The 16,579-nt window shown below is 42.0% G+C and overlaps 1 protein-coding gene across 1 annotated transcript in view; it reads left to right on the forward strand.

Moving 5' to 3' along the window:
* lsg1 (large 60S subunit nuclear export GTPase 1) overlaps positions 1-16,026 on the forward strand; it is a 53,025-nt gene extending 36,999 nt beyond the window's left edge. The window contains exons 11-14 of the mRNA XM_070883470.1: positions 6,122-6,245; positions 7,531-7,610; positions 13,287-13,463; positions 14,113-16,026. Coding sequence (XP_070739571.1) covers positions 6,122-6,245; positions 7,531-7,610; positions 13,287-13,463; positions 14,113-14,292 — 561 coding nt within the window. The 3' untranslated portion in view covers positions 14,293-16,026. The remainder of the gene's footprint in view (positions 1-6,121; positions 6,246-7,530; positions 7,611-13,286; positions 13,464-14,112) is intronic.
* The last annotated feature ends 553 nt before the right edge of the window (positions 16,027-16,579 follow it).

Consider the following 16,579-nt stretch of genomic DNA (forward strand, 5'->3'; position numbering starts at 1 on the left):
TGCCCATCCACAGTCAACCCCTTAAGTATCATTCGCCAATCCATCTCAGCCAATTCACGCCTCATACCTTCAAAGTTAGCCTTCTTTAAGTTCTGGACCATGGTCTCTGAATTAACTGTTTCATTCTCCATCCTAATGCAGAATTCCACCATATTATGGTCACTCTTCCCCAAGGGGCCTCGCACAACGAGATTGCTAATTAATCCTTTCTCATTACATAACACCCAGTCTAAGATGGCCTCCCCCCTAGTTGGTTCCTCGACATATTGGTCTAAAGATAATGGGACTAAAGGTGGATAAATCCCCTGGACCTGATGGCTTGCATCCTAGGGTCTTAAGAGAAGTAGCAGCAGGGATAGTGGATGCATTGGTTGTAATTTACCAAAATTCCCTGGATTCTGGGGAGGTCCCAGCAGATTGGAAAACTGCAAATGTAACGCCCTTATTTAAAAAAGGAGGCAGACAAAAAGCAGGAAACTATAGACCAGTTAGCCTAACATCTGTGGTTGGGAAAATGTCGGAGTTCCTTATTAAAGAAGCAGTAGCAGGACATTTGGAAAAGCATAATTCGGTCAGGCAGAGTCGGCATGGATTTATGAAAGGGAAGTCATGTTTGACAAACTTGCTAGAATTCTTTGAGGATGTAACAAACAGGGTGGATAAAGGGGAACCAGTGGATGTGGTGTATTTGGACTTCCAGAAGACATTTGACAAGGTGCCACAAAAAAGGATACTGCACAAGATAAAAGTTCACGGGGTTGGGGGTAATATATTAGTGTGGATAGAGGATTGGCTAACTAAAAGAAAACAGAGTCGGGATAAATAGTTTATTCTCGGGTTGGCAATCAGTAACTAGTGGGGTGCCACAGGGATCAGTACTGGGACCCCAACTATTTACAATCCATATTAATGACTTGGATGAAGGGACTGAGTGTAACGTAGCCAAGTTTGCTGACGATACAAAGATGGGAGGAAAAGCAATGTGTGAGGAGGACACAAAAAACCTGCAAAAGGACATAGTCAGGCTAAGTGGACAAAAATTTGGTAGGTGGAGTATAATGTTGGAAAGTGTGAGGTTATGCACTTGGCAGGAAAAAAAATCGAAGAGCAAAGTATTTAAATGGAGAAAAATTGCAAAGTGCTGCAGTACAGTGGGACCTGGGGATCCTGGTGCATGAAACACAAAAGGTTAGTATGCAGGTACAGCAAGTGATCAGGAAGGCCAATGGAATCTTGGCCTTTATTGCAAAGGGGATGGAGTATGAAAGCAGGGAAGTCTTGCTTCAGTTATACAGGGTATTGGTGAGGCCACACCTGGAATATTGCGTACAGTTTTGGTTTCCATATTTAAGAAAGGATATATACTTGCTTTGGAGGCAGTTCAGAGAAGGTTCACTAGGTTGATTCTGGAGATGAAGGGGGTTGACTTATGAGGAAAGGTTGAGTAGTTTGGGCCTCTACTCATTGGAATTCAAAAGCATGAGAGGTGATCTTATCGAAACGTATAAGATTATGAGGTGACTTGACAAGGTGGATGCAGAGAGGATGTTTCCACTGATGGGGGAGACTAGAACCAGGGGACATAATCTTAGAATAAGGGGCAGCCCGTTTAAAACTGGGAGGAGGAGGAATTTCTTCTCTCAGAGGGTTGTAAATCTGTGGAATTCGCTGCCTCAGAGAGCTGTGGAAGCTGAGTCATTGAATAAATTTAAGACAGAGATAGACAGTTTCTTAACCGATAAGGGAATATGGGGTTATGGGGAGCGGGCAGGGAAGTGCAGCTGAGTCCATGATCAGATCAGCCATGATCTTATTAAGTGGCGGAGCAGGCTCAAGGGGCTGTATGACCTACTCCTGCTCCTATTTCTTATGTTCTTATGAGGTCCGAAATCCGGCACGGATTCGGGCCACGGCGAGGTCCGAAATCCTCCACGGATTCAGTCCCGAGGATTCCGTATTTCATACTATTGATTTTCTTGTCTGAAATCCGGAAAAACCAGCATGGACTCGGTCCCGAGGATTCCGGATTTCAGACGTTGTTCCTGTAGTACTGCTGGAAAGGACAAAAGTCTGATAGTTCATCTGAGTATCTGATCTCAGACATGATGCTCAGAAAGGAATTCCACTCTCTGGAAGCTATATGCTGGAAATTAAAATTTGGAGACTCTCTATTGGCTGCTTTAAGGTGCTTCCTGGAAACTGGCCAAGAATACCATTCCTTGTGGTCTGGGGAGACATAGCCTGGAATTTCCGGTCAGAGGTGAAGCAAAGGCGTTTGTCGCTGTCGTTGAAGAAAGCTGCCCACAAAGATCCAGCGATCTCTGTGGTGTGAATTTCAGGTCTCTTGACCGTAGTTTGAATCTGGTGCCAAACCAAGTGAATGTACACCATCCAGCAACAGTAATGTCATCAAGCAGGTTAAGTAGCCAAACACACTGCAGAATTCTCTCAGACAGCAAACCAGGAAGTAAAATGCACAGACTTTTACTTCTAAAACAAATTTTACAGAGAGCGAAATAAGGATTGGGATATACACACAGGATTAAGGTAGAAGTTGAAATATCATAGACTTGTATTAAAAGCTATGTAATTCTTACACCAGTGGAAAAATTTGACATTCTATAAAAATAAAATTAGTTTTTCAGCGCCATAATGGTTGTTCAGCAGTCAATACGCCATTAAAAACCCGGTTATACCTCTTCCAACAAAATTTTTATTTTTTGGGGGTTTGGGGGAAGTTTAAATAATAATATTCCAGCATAATAGGGGACATTTTTGTCAGGAACTACATTTCAGTGTGATTTGAATTGATTGCTGGCTCTGGGGAGTTCCACAGTGCAACCTGTGGAGGAGTAGGGAATGACTGACAGCAACTTCTGGATTTCCGCCTTTATCTGCGCATACGCTGACTCGAGGTTTGTGTCATTTTCAGACAACAGTTTTGCCATCATTGCTACTGCAAAATCCGGGCCATTGCATATTCTGTCATCTTGAACATAAGTGTGTGGCTTGGGCTGAACAGTGAATAGAAAAACAGGAAGAGCAGGTATGTGCTGTTAAAGAAAGACTCCATGCTCCAATATATATATTTTTTATTCATTCATGGGATGTGGGCATCATTGGCAAGGCCAACATTTATTGCTCAACCCTAATTGCTCTTGAGAAGGTGGTGGTGAGCCACCTTCTTGAACTGCTGCAGTTCCTGAGGTGAAGGTACTCTCAGGCTGTTAGGTGGGGGGGTGCGGGGAGTTCCAGGATTTTGACCTAGCGACGATGAAGGATATATTTCCAAGTCATGACTTGGAGGGGAACCTGGAGCTGGTGATGTTCCCATTCTTAAAAGATAAAACTTCCATTATTTCTGACCTTGTCCATATATTTCCTTTCATATAATTGACAATATTACTGAATGGATTTAAGCATCATTCTATTTACATAGCTCTGAATCATTGATGGCAGGAAACCTGATTTAGACAATTTTGCATATTCCACCGAGCAGGCTAGTTTCAGTGTAATCAATTTTAAAGTGGTCAGAATGCTTTCCAGCTGTGAAATGTCATAAGGGAATATTAAAATGTAGACTTTTTTTGTAATGATGTTTGAGTGTTTCATTGTTTATTTTTAGATTAATGGACAATTGTCCTTCCCCTCTTTCTCCCTCCCCCCTACCCCCCTCCACACACACAATTTAAAGAGTGATAACATCACTAGATCCATCAAACCATGTTAAAAGTGGCACATTGCTGCTGTCACTTTAAAAAAAACTTGTGTGAGGGGCCAAGATAATTCCCTATTAACGCCTTAAAAAACTCAACTGACAATGAAATACTCCAAAGCAGTATGGAAAAGCTCAGATAGCAAAACCAAATCAAAATGTTCCCTTTACCTATTGCATTCACAGTCACAGGGGTCACAGTCTAAGGATAAGGGGTAAGCCATTTAGGACCGAGATGAGGAGAAACTTCTTCACCCAGAGAGTGGTGAACCTGTGGCATTCTCTACCACAGAAAGTTGTTGAGGCCAATTCACTAAATATATTCAAAAAGGAGTTCGATGAAGTCCTTACTACTAGGAGGATCAAGGGGTATGGCGAGAAAACAGGAATGGGGTACTGAAGTTGCATGTTCAGCCATGAACTCATTGAATGGCGGTGCAGGCTAGATGGGCCGAATGGCCTACTCCTGCACCTAGTTTCTATGTTTCATTCAAACCAATAAATCTTCAGTGTTGCCAATCTTTAGACATGATCATCACATGCAGCTGTCAAATTCTTCCTTGGAGGTGCAACAGTATGAGGTTCTCTACTTCTGCAATTTGAAAGTTTTTTTTAAAGGAAAAAACTATCTGCTGATTACATAACCAAAACACCAAATAGTTACAGGTGTGATATAAAAAGAGAAAATACTGGATCAACACAGCAGATACATCAGCATCTACAAAGGGAAAAGACAGATCAGTGGTTTCAGTGCTCTGACAGAGGGTCTCAACTCAAAATATTGTTAACCTATTTCTATTTTTCAGATGCTTACAAACTTTCTTCTTAGCTCTGTGAGTGGACCTGACTAGACATTACACACTTTTGACTTTGTAATTTGACACTGGGACCACCAACAACAACTATTTGTATTTATATAGCATCTTTAAAGTAATGAAACGTCCCAAGGCACTTCACAGGAGTCTTCTAAGATTTTAAAAATTTGACAAGCCTTATAAGGAGAAATTAGGGCAGGTGACTAAAAGCATGGTCAAAGAGGTAGGTTTTAAGGATCGTCTTGAAAGAGATGGAGAGGCATAGAGGTTTAGGCAGAGAATTCCAGAGCTTAGGGCCTAGGCAACAGAAGGCACGGTCACCAATGGTTGAGCGATTATAATCCGGGATGCTTAAAGGGTAGAATTGGGGGTGGCGGGCGGGGGAGTTGTGGGTCTGGAGGAGATTACAGAGCTAGGGAGGGGTGAGAGAAATGGTAGTAAGGTAGAGCTGGGTGTCATCAGCATACATGTGGAAACTGATGCTGTGTTTTCGGGCTAAAAATAGATCCTTGGGGACACCAGAAGTAAAGATGCGGGGATGGGAAGAGAAGCCATTGCAGCTGCTTCTCTGGCTACAATTAAATAAATAAGAATGGAATCAGGCGAGTGCAGTCCCACGCAGCTAGACGATGATGGAGAGAAGGATAGAGTGGTCAACCGTGTCAAAGACTGCAGACAAGTCAAGAAGGACGAGGAGGGATAGTTTGCCTTTGTCACAGTCACAAAGGATGTAATTTGTGACTGATGAGAGCCATTTGGAGGGATTTAAACATGGAATTGCGGGAAAGGTGGGCACGGATTTGTGTCAAATACATCATTTAAGTAACTAGAACTGAAAATATCCCCTTGATGGTAAGGTGTGGTTTTCATTTCGTTAATAGAAATAACTGCAGTGAGCACAGATTTTTTTTTAAACGTTTTTGTATTTTTTCTTTATCTGGATCTTTATTGTGTAATCACTCTATTGTAATGAAAATGTATGCACATTTTCCATGACTGGTTACATTTTGAGAATTTTAAACTAAACTGCTGTAAGAGTGCTTCAATACCATTTGTATAGGCATTAACCATGTTGCTCTGCTCACTGATTTTCTAACTCAAGAATTTGTGTTGAAATCCTTAGTGATTGACTAAGCTATTTGCTTTCTCTACTTGAGGAAAATGTCATGGAAAAGAATGAGAAAGTGGGGCCAAGATAAAAACACATTTAATTTATTTCAGTTTTTGTGTGTGGGGGGGGAATAAATTAATGAGATTGTCTGAACTATTTTGGTTGCATTAAATTTGCCATGTAAATTATGGATAAAGTTCATTCTAATATGTCACTGTGTGGCTTCATAATAGATTTAATGTTTGGTTTCTAATTTTGAAATAATCATCATGGATTTTGAAATCCCTATTTGTATTTTTCCTGCCACTTTGTAGTTTCTCTTCACATTATCTTTCTATTCTCCTTGGAGCCATTTTACCTGTATTTGCTATTGACTTATAGTCGAAATTTTACACAAGTGCCTTATTACATATTGTGGATTACAGTTATCATCATCTAGTTTTGAAAGCACACGTACATTGAATTCCTTGACTGGGTTATGTCTGCCAGCATATTCCCAGGCATGTTTTGGAAGCCACATATGGAATTAACATCATCCGGCCCAGAGAGGATGAAGATCCAGACAGACAACCTACTTCTGAGGAGTTATTAACTGCCTATGGATGTAAGTCTGCAATAAATTATCTATTACTGTGCACATTGCATTTAATATGTCATTGTCTGCCTTCATCATAGACGATTAATAGTTCGGTTTTAATTTAGCATTAATTATTAAAAGCACCGTCTTCTGGAATTTGAAATATCGGTTTGAATTTGTACCACTTTGTACTTTCTCTTCATGTCTTCTTCCAACCATTCATCATATCTCCACTGAGAGGTTGGGATGGGTAACCTGCTGCCCGATCTGCAACAGGCAGTGAGGAAAGATGCAGGTGTGGACCTAATTAACAGTTTTGTATTATTACACCATTCCATTTCCCTTCTTATCGGGGAATATTTCTCTCCCTTGCCTTACCTCCCACTCATTTGAAACAGGAGCTGATTATGAGGGGGAACGCATATCATATATGTGCATAGTATCTTGTATTTGATTAGAATGGTGTTTGATTATAACAGTGTAGGGAGGCCAAGTGGTATGTCATAGGGAGATCAGAATCACTTGTGGACAAAATTTAAATTTCTATTATTTTCACCTATTAATTGCTTCTGTAATGAGAGTCCGCATCCTGATTCTTGACTTCTACGTGTTGTTTCCTCTTTCCTCGGTTTGGCTCACTGCTACTGAGGGGCTCACTTCTAATTTCCAGTTCTGACGAAAAGTCTGCACCCAAAATGTTAACATGATTCTTTACTTCAAATGCTGATGGAATGGCCCTGTTTATCAATCATTTTCTGTGTTTCTTATTTTATATGCAGAGAGACTGTACCTTTGTGTTGCTGTAGAATGTAAGTAGGCTAAAGTTGCCACTTGCTCGTTTTATTAGTTGTCTGCCCTTCCCGATATTCCAATGGGGAAGAAGAGAACACAATGCAGTTGAGATTGTCACATACTGAACTCACAACTGCCTTTTGGATCATGGCATTAAATACTGAGTTCCTATCCCACTTGACTTCTCACCTCTGTCCTACTTGAAGGAAGAAGAACATTTAATCAATTCTCTTGGCTAAAAATACTCTGTACTAATGCAAAAGATTGAAATACATTGAAAATGTTTAAAGGAATATGAGCATGGTATATGATATGTTTGAAAGAGACTTCCAGTCACAGACTATCTTTTTATTTGTCATATTTTTCAAAGATGCTTGTATTTTTTTTTTCTATCAAACAACTTGGTTAGATAGGTTTATATAATTACTTGTATTATTAGGAACATGGTACTCCTTATACAGGAAAGTTCAATAAACAGTTCAGTAACTTGTCAATTATCCAATATATTGCTATCTTCTAGACATGAGAGGTTTTATGACTGCACATGGACAACCAGACCAACCTAGAACAGCTCGATATATTTTGAAAGATTATGTAACCGTGAGTAAACTGTTTGACCGTGTAGTTTTATTAATGCTCACACTGGTACATGAATACTTGCAAATGGATGTCCCCCAGGCTTTTGCTGTCAGCTGTAAAGTAAATTGTTTGGGTGGACCATTGAACTGTGTATCTTAATATGGGAAAACTGGCTGGTCTGTATTAAATGCAGAAAGTAAGGATGAACGGTTGTTTCAGATTGGAGGGAAGTATACAGTAGTGTCCTCCAGGGATCAGTATTATGACTATTGAATTTTTTTTATATATATAAATGACCTGGACTTGGGTATAAAGGGCATAATTTCAAAGTTTGCACAAAGATTGGAAATACAGTAAACAGTGAGGAAAATAGTAACAGATTTCAGGAGAAGTCAGACTGGGGAAATGGGCAAACACATGGCAGATGAAATTTAATGTTGTGAAGTGATGCATTTTGGAAGAAAAAATGAGAGGCAAAATAAATTAAATGGTACAATTTTAAAGGGGGTGTAGGAACAGAGAGAGCCCTGGGGGTTCACGTACACAAATCTTTGAAGGTGGCAGGACAATTTGCCAAGAGCAGATTAAGGGGGGATTTGATAGAGGTGTTTAAAATCATGAAGGGTTTTGATAGAGTAAATAAGGAGAAACTACTTCCTGTGATAGAAGTGTCGGTAACCAGAGGGGACAGATTTAAGGTAATTGGCAAAAGAACCCAAAGTGAAATGAGAAAAATTTTTACGTAGTGAGTTATGATCTGGAATTCACTGCCTGAAAGGGTGGGGGGAAAGAGATTCAATAGTAACTGGATATATACTTGGAAAAGGAGAAATTTGCAGGGCTATGGAGAAAGAGCAAGGGAGTGGGACTAATTGGATAGCTCTTTCAAAGAGCCAGCACAGACATGATTGACCGAATGGCCTCCTGTGCTGTATTGTTTTATGAATGCATGCCCAATGCAAGCATGACGTTTTAATGCACTATTCCTATTGAGGTCCGAATCTAAGCTGAGTCTTTCCTTGACAAATAGGCAGTTTATTAGAGTATTTACAGCACAGAAACAGGCCATGTGGCCCAACAGGTCTTGCCGGTGTTTGTGCTCCACACAAGCCTCCTCCTACCCATCTTCATCTAATCCCATCAATATTATAATTATGTTATATATATTATGATTTCTGACTTGTTTCTAACTGAAGTAAATGCTCATTACTCATTGTAATGCTCTACAATGAGTTGCAATCTACTGAGTATAAAGTAACACATAATTATAGTTGATGGACTGCTCATAATGACTTGATCTGAATAACTGCCACAAGTTGCTACAGTTTGCAGTGAAGGGGGCATGTGTTGCCATTGTTGTCCGTCTGGGATGGTGGAAAGTTTCTCTGATCAGTTGTGATTAAGAACAACAAAAAAGTTTTTCCAAAGCTTAGTTGCGGAGCATTTCGGCAAAAGTGTTCAGCTCAGTGCTGGGTCCCTTGTTTTTTGTGGTATATATCAATGACTTGGACTTGAATGTTGGGGGTATGATTAAGAAGTTTGCAGATGACACTAAAATAGGCTGTGTGGTTGATAATGAAGAAGCAAGCTGCAGACTGCAGGAAGATATCAATGTTGGCAGAACAGCGGCAAATGGAATTCAAACCGGATAAGTGTGAGGTAATGCATTTGGGGAGGTCTAACAAGGCAAGGGAATACACATTAAATGGCACGACACTGAAAAGTGTAGAGGAACAAAGGGACTTTGGAGTGCAGGTCCACAGATCCCTGAAGGTAGCAGGCCAGGTAGATCATCATCTTCATAGGCAGTCCCTCGGAGTTGAGAATGACTTGCTTCCACACTAGAAATGAGTTCTTTGAGACCTGTAGTCTCTGTCACAGGTGAGGCAAACGGTGGTTGAAGGAACAGGTGGATGGAGTGCCTGGGTTGCCACGCGCTTCTTCTGCTGTCGATGCTTGACTTCAGCTTGTTCTCGGTGAAGCGATTCGAGGTGTTCAGCGCCTTCCTGGGTGCTTTTCCTCCACTTTGGGCGGTCTTAGGCCAGGGATTCCCAGGTGTCGGTCGGGATGTTACATTTTTTTCAAGGAGGCTTTGATGATGTCCTGAAGCGTTTCCTCTGCCCACCTGGGGAGCTCTGAGTAGAGCGCTTGTTTTGGGAGTCTCATGTCAGGCATGCGGGCGATGTGGCCTGTCCAGTGGAGCTGATCGATCGTGGTCAGTGCTTCGATGCTGGGGATGTTGGCCTGAGCAAGGACACGCTGACGTTGGTGCGCCTATCCTTCCAATGGATTTGCAGGATCTTGAGAGGCAACATTGGTGGTACTTCTCCAGTGATTTGAGGTGCCTGCTGTACATAGTCCATGTCTCTGAGCCTTATAGGAGGGCGGGTTTCACCACTGCTCTGTAGACCACGAGCTTGGTGCCGGGTTTGAGGTCCTGGTCTTCACTCACTTCCTCAGGTGACCGAAGGCTGCAGTGGCACACTGAAGGCGGTGTTGGACCTCGTCATCGATGTCTGCCCTTGTTGACAGTAGGCTCCTGAGGTATGAAAAAATGGTCCATGTTGTCCAAGGCCTCGTCGTGGATTTTGATAACCGGGGACAGTGCTGTGTGGCGGGGACAGGTTGGTAGAGGACCTTTGTCTTACGGATGTTTAGTATAAGGCCCATGCTCTTGTACGCCTCGGTGAAGGTGTTGACGATGGCTCGGAGTTCACCCTCCGAGTGCGCAGACGTAGGCATCGTATGCGTACTATAGTTCGATGACAGAGGATGGGACGACCTTGGATCTGGCCTGGAGGTGGCAGAGGTTGAACAGATTCCCGTTTGTCCTGTAATTTGGCTCCATTCTGGCGGGGAACATTCCGAGGGTGAGATGGAGCATTGCAGCAAGGAAGATCGAAGAGCATTGGTGCAATGACACAGCCTTGCTTGACCACGGTCCGAATATGGATTGGGTCTGTGTTGGATCCATTGGTCAGGATCACGGCTTGCATGTCATCGTAGAGCAGGCGGAGAATGGTGACAAACTTTTGAGGGCAGCCTAATCTGAGGAGGACGCTCCATAATCCCTCATGGTCGAATGTGTCGAAGGCTTTTGTGAGATTGAAGAAGGCCATGTACAGGGGCTGGTGTGGTTCCCTGAATTTCTCTTGTATCTGCCGTGCAGTGAAGATCATGCCCATTGTACCCCTGAGTGAGCGGAATCCGCATTGTGACTCTGGGAGGAGTTGCTTCAGTCACAGGAAGAAGGCGATTCAAGAGGATTCTCGCGATGACTTTCCCGGTGTTCGATAGCCTAGGGAGATTCCTCTGTAGTTACCGCAGTCAGACTTGTCACCTTTCTTGAAGATGATGACGATTACAGCATCTCTCAGATCTCCTGGCATGATTACTCCTTCCAGATAAGAGAGATGAAGTCATGGATCCGCACCAGTAGTGCTTCTCCGCCATGTTTTAGTGCTTTGGCAGGGATTCCATCTACTCCTGATGTCTTGTTCTTCTTCAGTTGTCGGATGGCCTTTTCAACCTCGTGTCGGGCTGGGGTTGTGCTGAGATGGTGGCGAGTGGCATGCTGTGGGATGGAGTCGACGGCACTCCTGTCGAAGACAGAGTCTCGGTTGAGGAGATCCTCGAAGTGTTCCTTCCTGCGGGCACTGACTGCCTCTCTGTCCTTGATGAGCACCTCTCTGTTCTTGGCCAGTAGTGGGGTAGGGTCTTGGGTGCTTGGGCCGTGGGTCGTCTTGATTGCGCTGAAGAATCCTCGCACGTCGTGGTCGGCTAGCTGCTGGATTTCTTGAGCTTTCTCCACCCACCATCTGTTCTTTAGGTCGCGGGTTTTCTGTTGGACCTCGGCCTTCAGACGTCTGTCGAGTTGCTTTCTTGCCCTTGAGTTGTTGCTGCTTCCAGTCCAAGAGTGCCTTGCGCTTGCGGCATATTAGCTCCTGGATCTCCTGGTTGTTCTCGTCGAACCAGTCTTGGTGTTTCCTGGTCGAGTGACCGAGCGTCTCTTCGCCGGTGCTGATTATGGAAGCCTTGAGGGTTGACCAGGTACTGTGGACATTCTGCGTCTCTGGGTCACTGGGAGTCGTCAGGTTGGTAGCGAGGTGCTGGCTGAATAGGGCTTTCTTATTAGGATTTTTGAGTGCTCCGGCGTTAATTTACCTGCGGCATTGTTTCTGTTGTCGTTTCTGTTGTCGTCGCTGTTTTGGGGCAATGTTGATGGTGATGACCGAGCGAATTAAGCGGTCGTCCGTCCAGCAGTTGTCAGCTCCTGTCATGGCACGGGTGATGCGCACGTCTTTGCGGTCCCTCGCATGGACGATGATGTAGTCTAGCAGATGGCAGTGCTTGGAGCGAGGGTGTTGTCATGACGCTTTTTATTTGTCCTTCTGATGGAACAGGGTATTAGTCATGATGAGGCCGTGTTCTAAGCATTTTGTCAGGAGGAGGGTGCCATTGGAGTTGGCTTTCCCTATCCCCTCACTGCCGATCACACCTCCCCAGAGGTTAGTGTCCTTTGCGACTCTGGCATTGAAGTCACCGAGGAGGATCAGTTTGTCGCTCGTTGGGACTCGGGACAGGGATTGTTTGAGGCTGGAGTAGAATTCCTCTTTGATCTCGTCTCCAGCTTTCAGTGTTAGGGCGTATGCGCTGAAGACTGGAGCGCACTAGTTCTGGGCTAGGGTGAGCTGAAGAGTCATGAGGCGTTCGTTTATCCCACAGGGGGAAATCTCTGAGACGGCTCACTAGTTTTTTTACGGCGAAGCCAATCCCATGGAGGCAGCATTCTGCTTCTGGATAAGGTGGTTAAGAAGGCATATGGAATACTTGCTTTTATTAGTCGAGGCATGGAATACAAGAGCAAGGAGGTTATGCTTGAACTGTATAAAACACTGGTTAGGCCGCAGCTGGAGTACTGTGTGCAGTTCTGGTCACCGCTGGAAAGGGTGCAGAGGGGATTTACAAGAATGTTGCCTGGACTGGAGAATTTTGGCTATGAGGAAAGATTGGAGATGCTGGGTCTTTTTTCTTTGGAACAGAGGAGGCCGAGAGGAGACCTGATTTGAGGTTTATAAAATTATGAGGGGCCTGGATAGAGTGGATAAGAAGGACTTGGTTCCTTTGGCAGAGAGGTCAACAACCAGGAGGCATTTTTTTTATAAAGTAATTGGGTGGGAGGTTTAAAGGAGATATGAGGAGAATTGTCTTCACCCAGAGGGTAGTAGGGGTCTGGAACTCATTGCCTGAAAAGATGGTAGAGGCAGAAGCCCTCGCCACATTTAAAAAAAAATACTTGAATGTGCACTTAAAGTACCATAACCTACAGGGCTACGGACCAAGAACTGGAAAGTGGGATTAGGCTGGATAGCACTTGGTCGGCCGGCACAGACACGATATGCCGAAATGGCCCCCTTCCGTGATGCAGATTTCTATGACTTCATGACTGGATGTTGAAATGAAGCGTACACAAGAAGTGTCAATAGCTGGGGAGTTAGCAGAAAGCCATCTGAAAAGAAAAATTGGCTTGCCCTCCCACATTTCAGAAGTGCTTCACATGAAACGAATATTTCGGTGCAGTTGCTTTTGTTAAATTAGCAAATACAGTAGCCATTTTGCATATGGCAGTAAAATGAATAACTGGATATGAATAGATTTTGTGCTTTGAAAATGTCTGTTTGCTTGTTTTAATTTCAGGGCAAGCTGTTGTACTGCCACCCTCCACCTGGTATTGATCCTGCTTATTTTCAATTCCATCACGCTAAATTTGGAGAATGTGCTGTTATATGTGACAAGAATGGTACACCGCTTAAAGGGAAGCAACATAAAGTGAAAAGAATTGAAAATTATGTAGACAAAAGCTTCTTTCATCAGGTAAGGAAACAGAACAAATAGGGTGCACAATGGTGCAATTCTTATGGAATGGATTTCAATGCTAAGAGCCTGATATGGGTAAAAACTAGAATTCAAGGCATGATTGCAGGGTTGTTTAATCAAATGACATGCATATCCTTGTATATTTAGACAAAATACTGTTCATAATACGAATTCTAGTTTTTAGTATACCCACAAGAGAAAATTATAGATGTAGTGTCCTGAGAATAAAATTAAGGAGCGTCAAATATTCAGATGGTTATGTTACTATGGCAAGTAGCAACAATTTGTAATAGAAACACAGTTTCATTGTAATATTCTTTGTATCTTGAAATTTACAAGAAGATACATGTTTTATGTAATTCTGAACTCATGATACTAAAAAGTTTGTCTACAAAAAATACATTATACACTTTTTTTTTTACTGTAATCAGATTCTTAAAAAACAGTTTAAAGATTGAGGTGTTTGGGGCTTCTCTTGGGGGTCCTCTCAAATCAACATAATCCTCAAGCATGGACTTCCTTAATATAACTTTATTCGTTCTTATGTGTGGCAGAACTTTGTCTTGTGAATTGAAGCAGTTTTGGTAACAGATTTACAAAATACTTGCAATTGACTAATTAAATGTAAATTGTGTACTTGTAAAAGGAGAATATACGCGCTTTGACAAAGGGAGTTCAAACAGCGATGGGACTCAAGCTTGGCATTGGCCCAACACCAATGACTGGAGCCAGCATGGAAAATGTGGCAGGAAAACCATGGAAAAAGCATGGCAACAGGAATAAGAAAGAAAAAATACGGAGACTTTGGAAACATCTGGACGGGTGAACTTCACTTGCCATCATCGGTAGTTGAGCAGTTGCCCTAATTATCTGAACATAATATGGGCAATAAATAATGGAAATACATGCAGCAAATCAGGAGGAAAAGTAATGGCTGTTGTTTCCATCTGGCATTTAATACATGCTGACTAAAAATGAGACACCAAACGTACGAAATACAATACTGTAATTGAAGTAATTTACTGTGATTCACTTGGAATTTCCAGTCCACCTTGTGTGTAGAATTTATTACAATATAATTTTTTAATTTTTTTCTGAAGATGTGAATAAATGGATCTGCTGTTGAATACAGTCATAAAATACAAAATAATAGATATGTACCACTTGACTTTCATTTAAGAAGACAATATTTGTTGTTTTGATCTGTGTTTGAAATGAGATGGTATCTTTTTTCCCCCCAAAATGGCTGTGTTTTTACAGTGTAAAATGCACTGAATCAGAACTAATCTCTCCATATTTTGGGGTTACCAATGGACTGGAGTTTCACTAGTTTTTAAACTAGTTGTGATAGGCTAATGGGATGCTGCGCTAGATTCTTTATCTGAAGGTTATGATACTGAATGTTAGATTTGTGCAACATTCACTTGTTTAACCTTACTGGATAAATGTTGCAGGTTTTGTATCAGATTTTTAGAAGGAAGAGTGGGTGGAAGCACAGCATTCCTTTGGGGAGAGGGAGAGACAAAACAGACTGGAGTAGTCCTGCTCCAAAGAATCTCTGGTTATCAATTGCATAATGATGTGGATAACAGTTGTGGAGATGCTCTCAATATGACCCATCTAAAACTAGCAAAGAAGTGCAGTAATGACCAGATGTAAATTCAAGAGCACAAGGTGAGGTGCGAGAGGGCGTTGGGGTTTGACAGAAAAGGTACACAATGAGATGTATAGTTTATTCCAGGGATAAAAGTTACTACTCCTGAATAAGCTGCAAGTGAATTATTAATGTTTTTCTCACTTGTGGAATAAAATGGAATATATAGTCGTGCAGTAATTCTGAAGATTATCTTGTTTTCAAAGTTTGTGTTCCTCCAATTGTTTTTAATTGAAATGTTTACAACAGTTTGTGCTTCATTATTTCCATTATGAGAAGAAAGAACTTGCATTTACGACCTCAGTACATCCGAAAACATTTCACAGCCAATGTAGTACTTTTGAAGTGTAGTCATTTGTTTTTAGTGATGTTGGTTGAGAGATAAATGTTGACCAGGACACCAGGAGAACTCCCCTGATCCTCTTTGAATAATGCCACGAATATTTTTTTTATCTAACTGAGAGGACACATGGAATCTTGGTTTCATGTCTCATCTAAAAGACAACACCTCTGACAGTGCAGCACTTCACTGAGGTGTCAGCCTAGATTATGTGCTTAAGTCTTTAGAGTGGGGCTTGAATCCACAACCTTCTGAATCAGATTAGACTGTTACTGCTGAGACAAAGCTGACACACACTGTGCTATCTAAACTGCCACTCTAAGGGTGGATTGTGCTGTCTATTTTGCAAAATATTTACCACATTGATGTAAATACTTAAATTCACATCTTTGTCGAAAGGCAGGAAAGTGTTTCCAAATCCATCTGCTGCCATACATTACCCTACAGATAGCAGTTAGTATACACTTGTTGTAAAGAGGCTGAATACATTAGATTTATACTAGTCAAAGTTAAATAGTTTGTTGCTATATAGTGTGATATGACTTACTAAAAATTAATACCATCAAGCTTGGCTGACTGCTATAAATTTGTTTTTCATTCTACAATTTTTCAATATAAGTTATCTTAGTGCGATAGGAAGTACACTTGTTAATCCTAATTTGCTGACTGAAGAAGTGTATGCCACTATTTTTGTGGTTGAATTGTGAGCATATTCTGGTGAAAATAAATGAATATGTGGTGCAATGTCATTAAAAGCCAGGCTGATGAACGTTGTCACCAGTCAATCAGTTCAACTAGAGAGTACAGCCATTGGATACATCTCTTGGAAACTGCAAATAAAGTGCAGGAACAGGCTGGTTGTAGGGAAGCAGCATACGGAGACACTGAGGAAGAGAAAAACAGTAAGTATGGGAAGAAAAGCTATGAAAGGGAGCAACAGGATTGGATAGAAGAGAGCAGTAAGCCAGTAAGTAATGAGGAAGTAGAGGTAAAGCTGAGCAGTGGATAGTAAAAGTGAGATACTAGACTGAGCACAAGGTGCAAATAGGCATGAAATCCACATAGGGTGCATTTACACTGCAAGTTTAGTATTAATGCAAATTGCTGTGCACTAACGCT

Source organism: Pristiophorus japonicus, chromosome 6 (genome assembly GCF_044704955.1).
Source record: "Pristiophorus japonicus isolate sPriJap1 chromosome 6, sPriJap1.hap1, whole genome shotgun sequence".
Taxonomy (NCBI): domain Eukaryota; kingdom Metazoa; phylum Chordata; class Chondrichthyes; family Pristiophoridae; genus Pristiophorus; species Pristiophorus japonicus.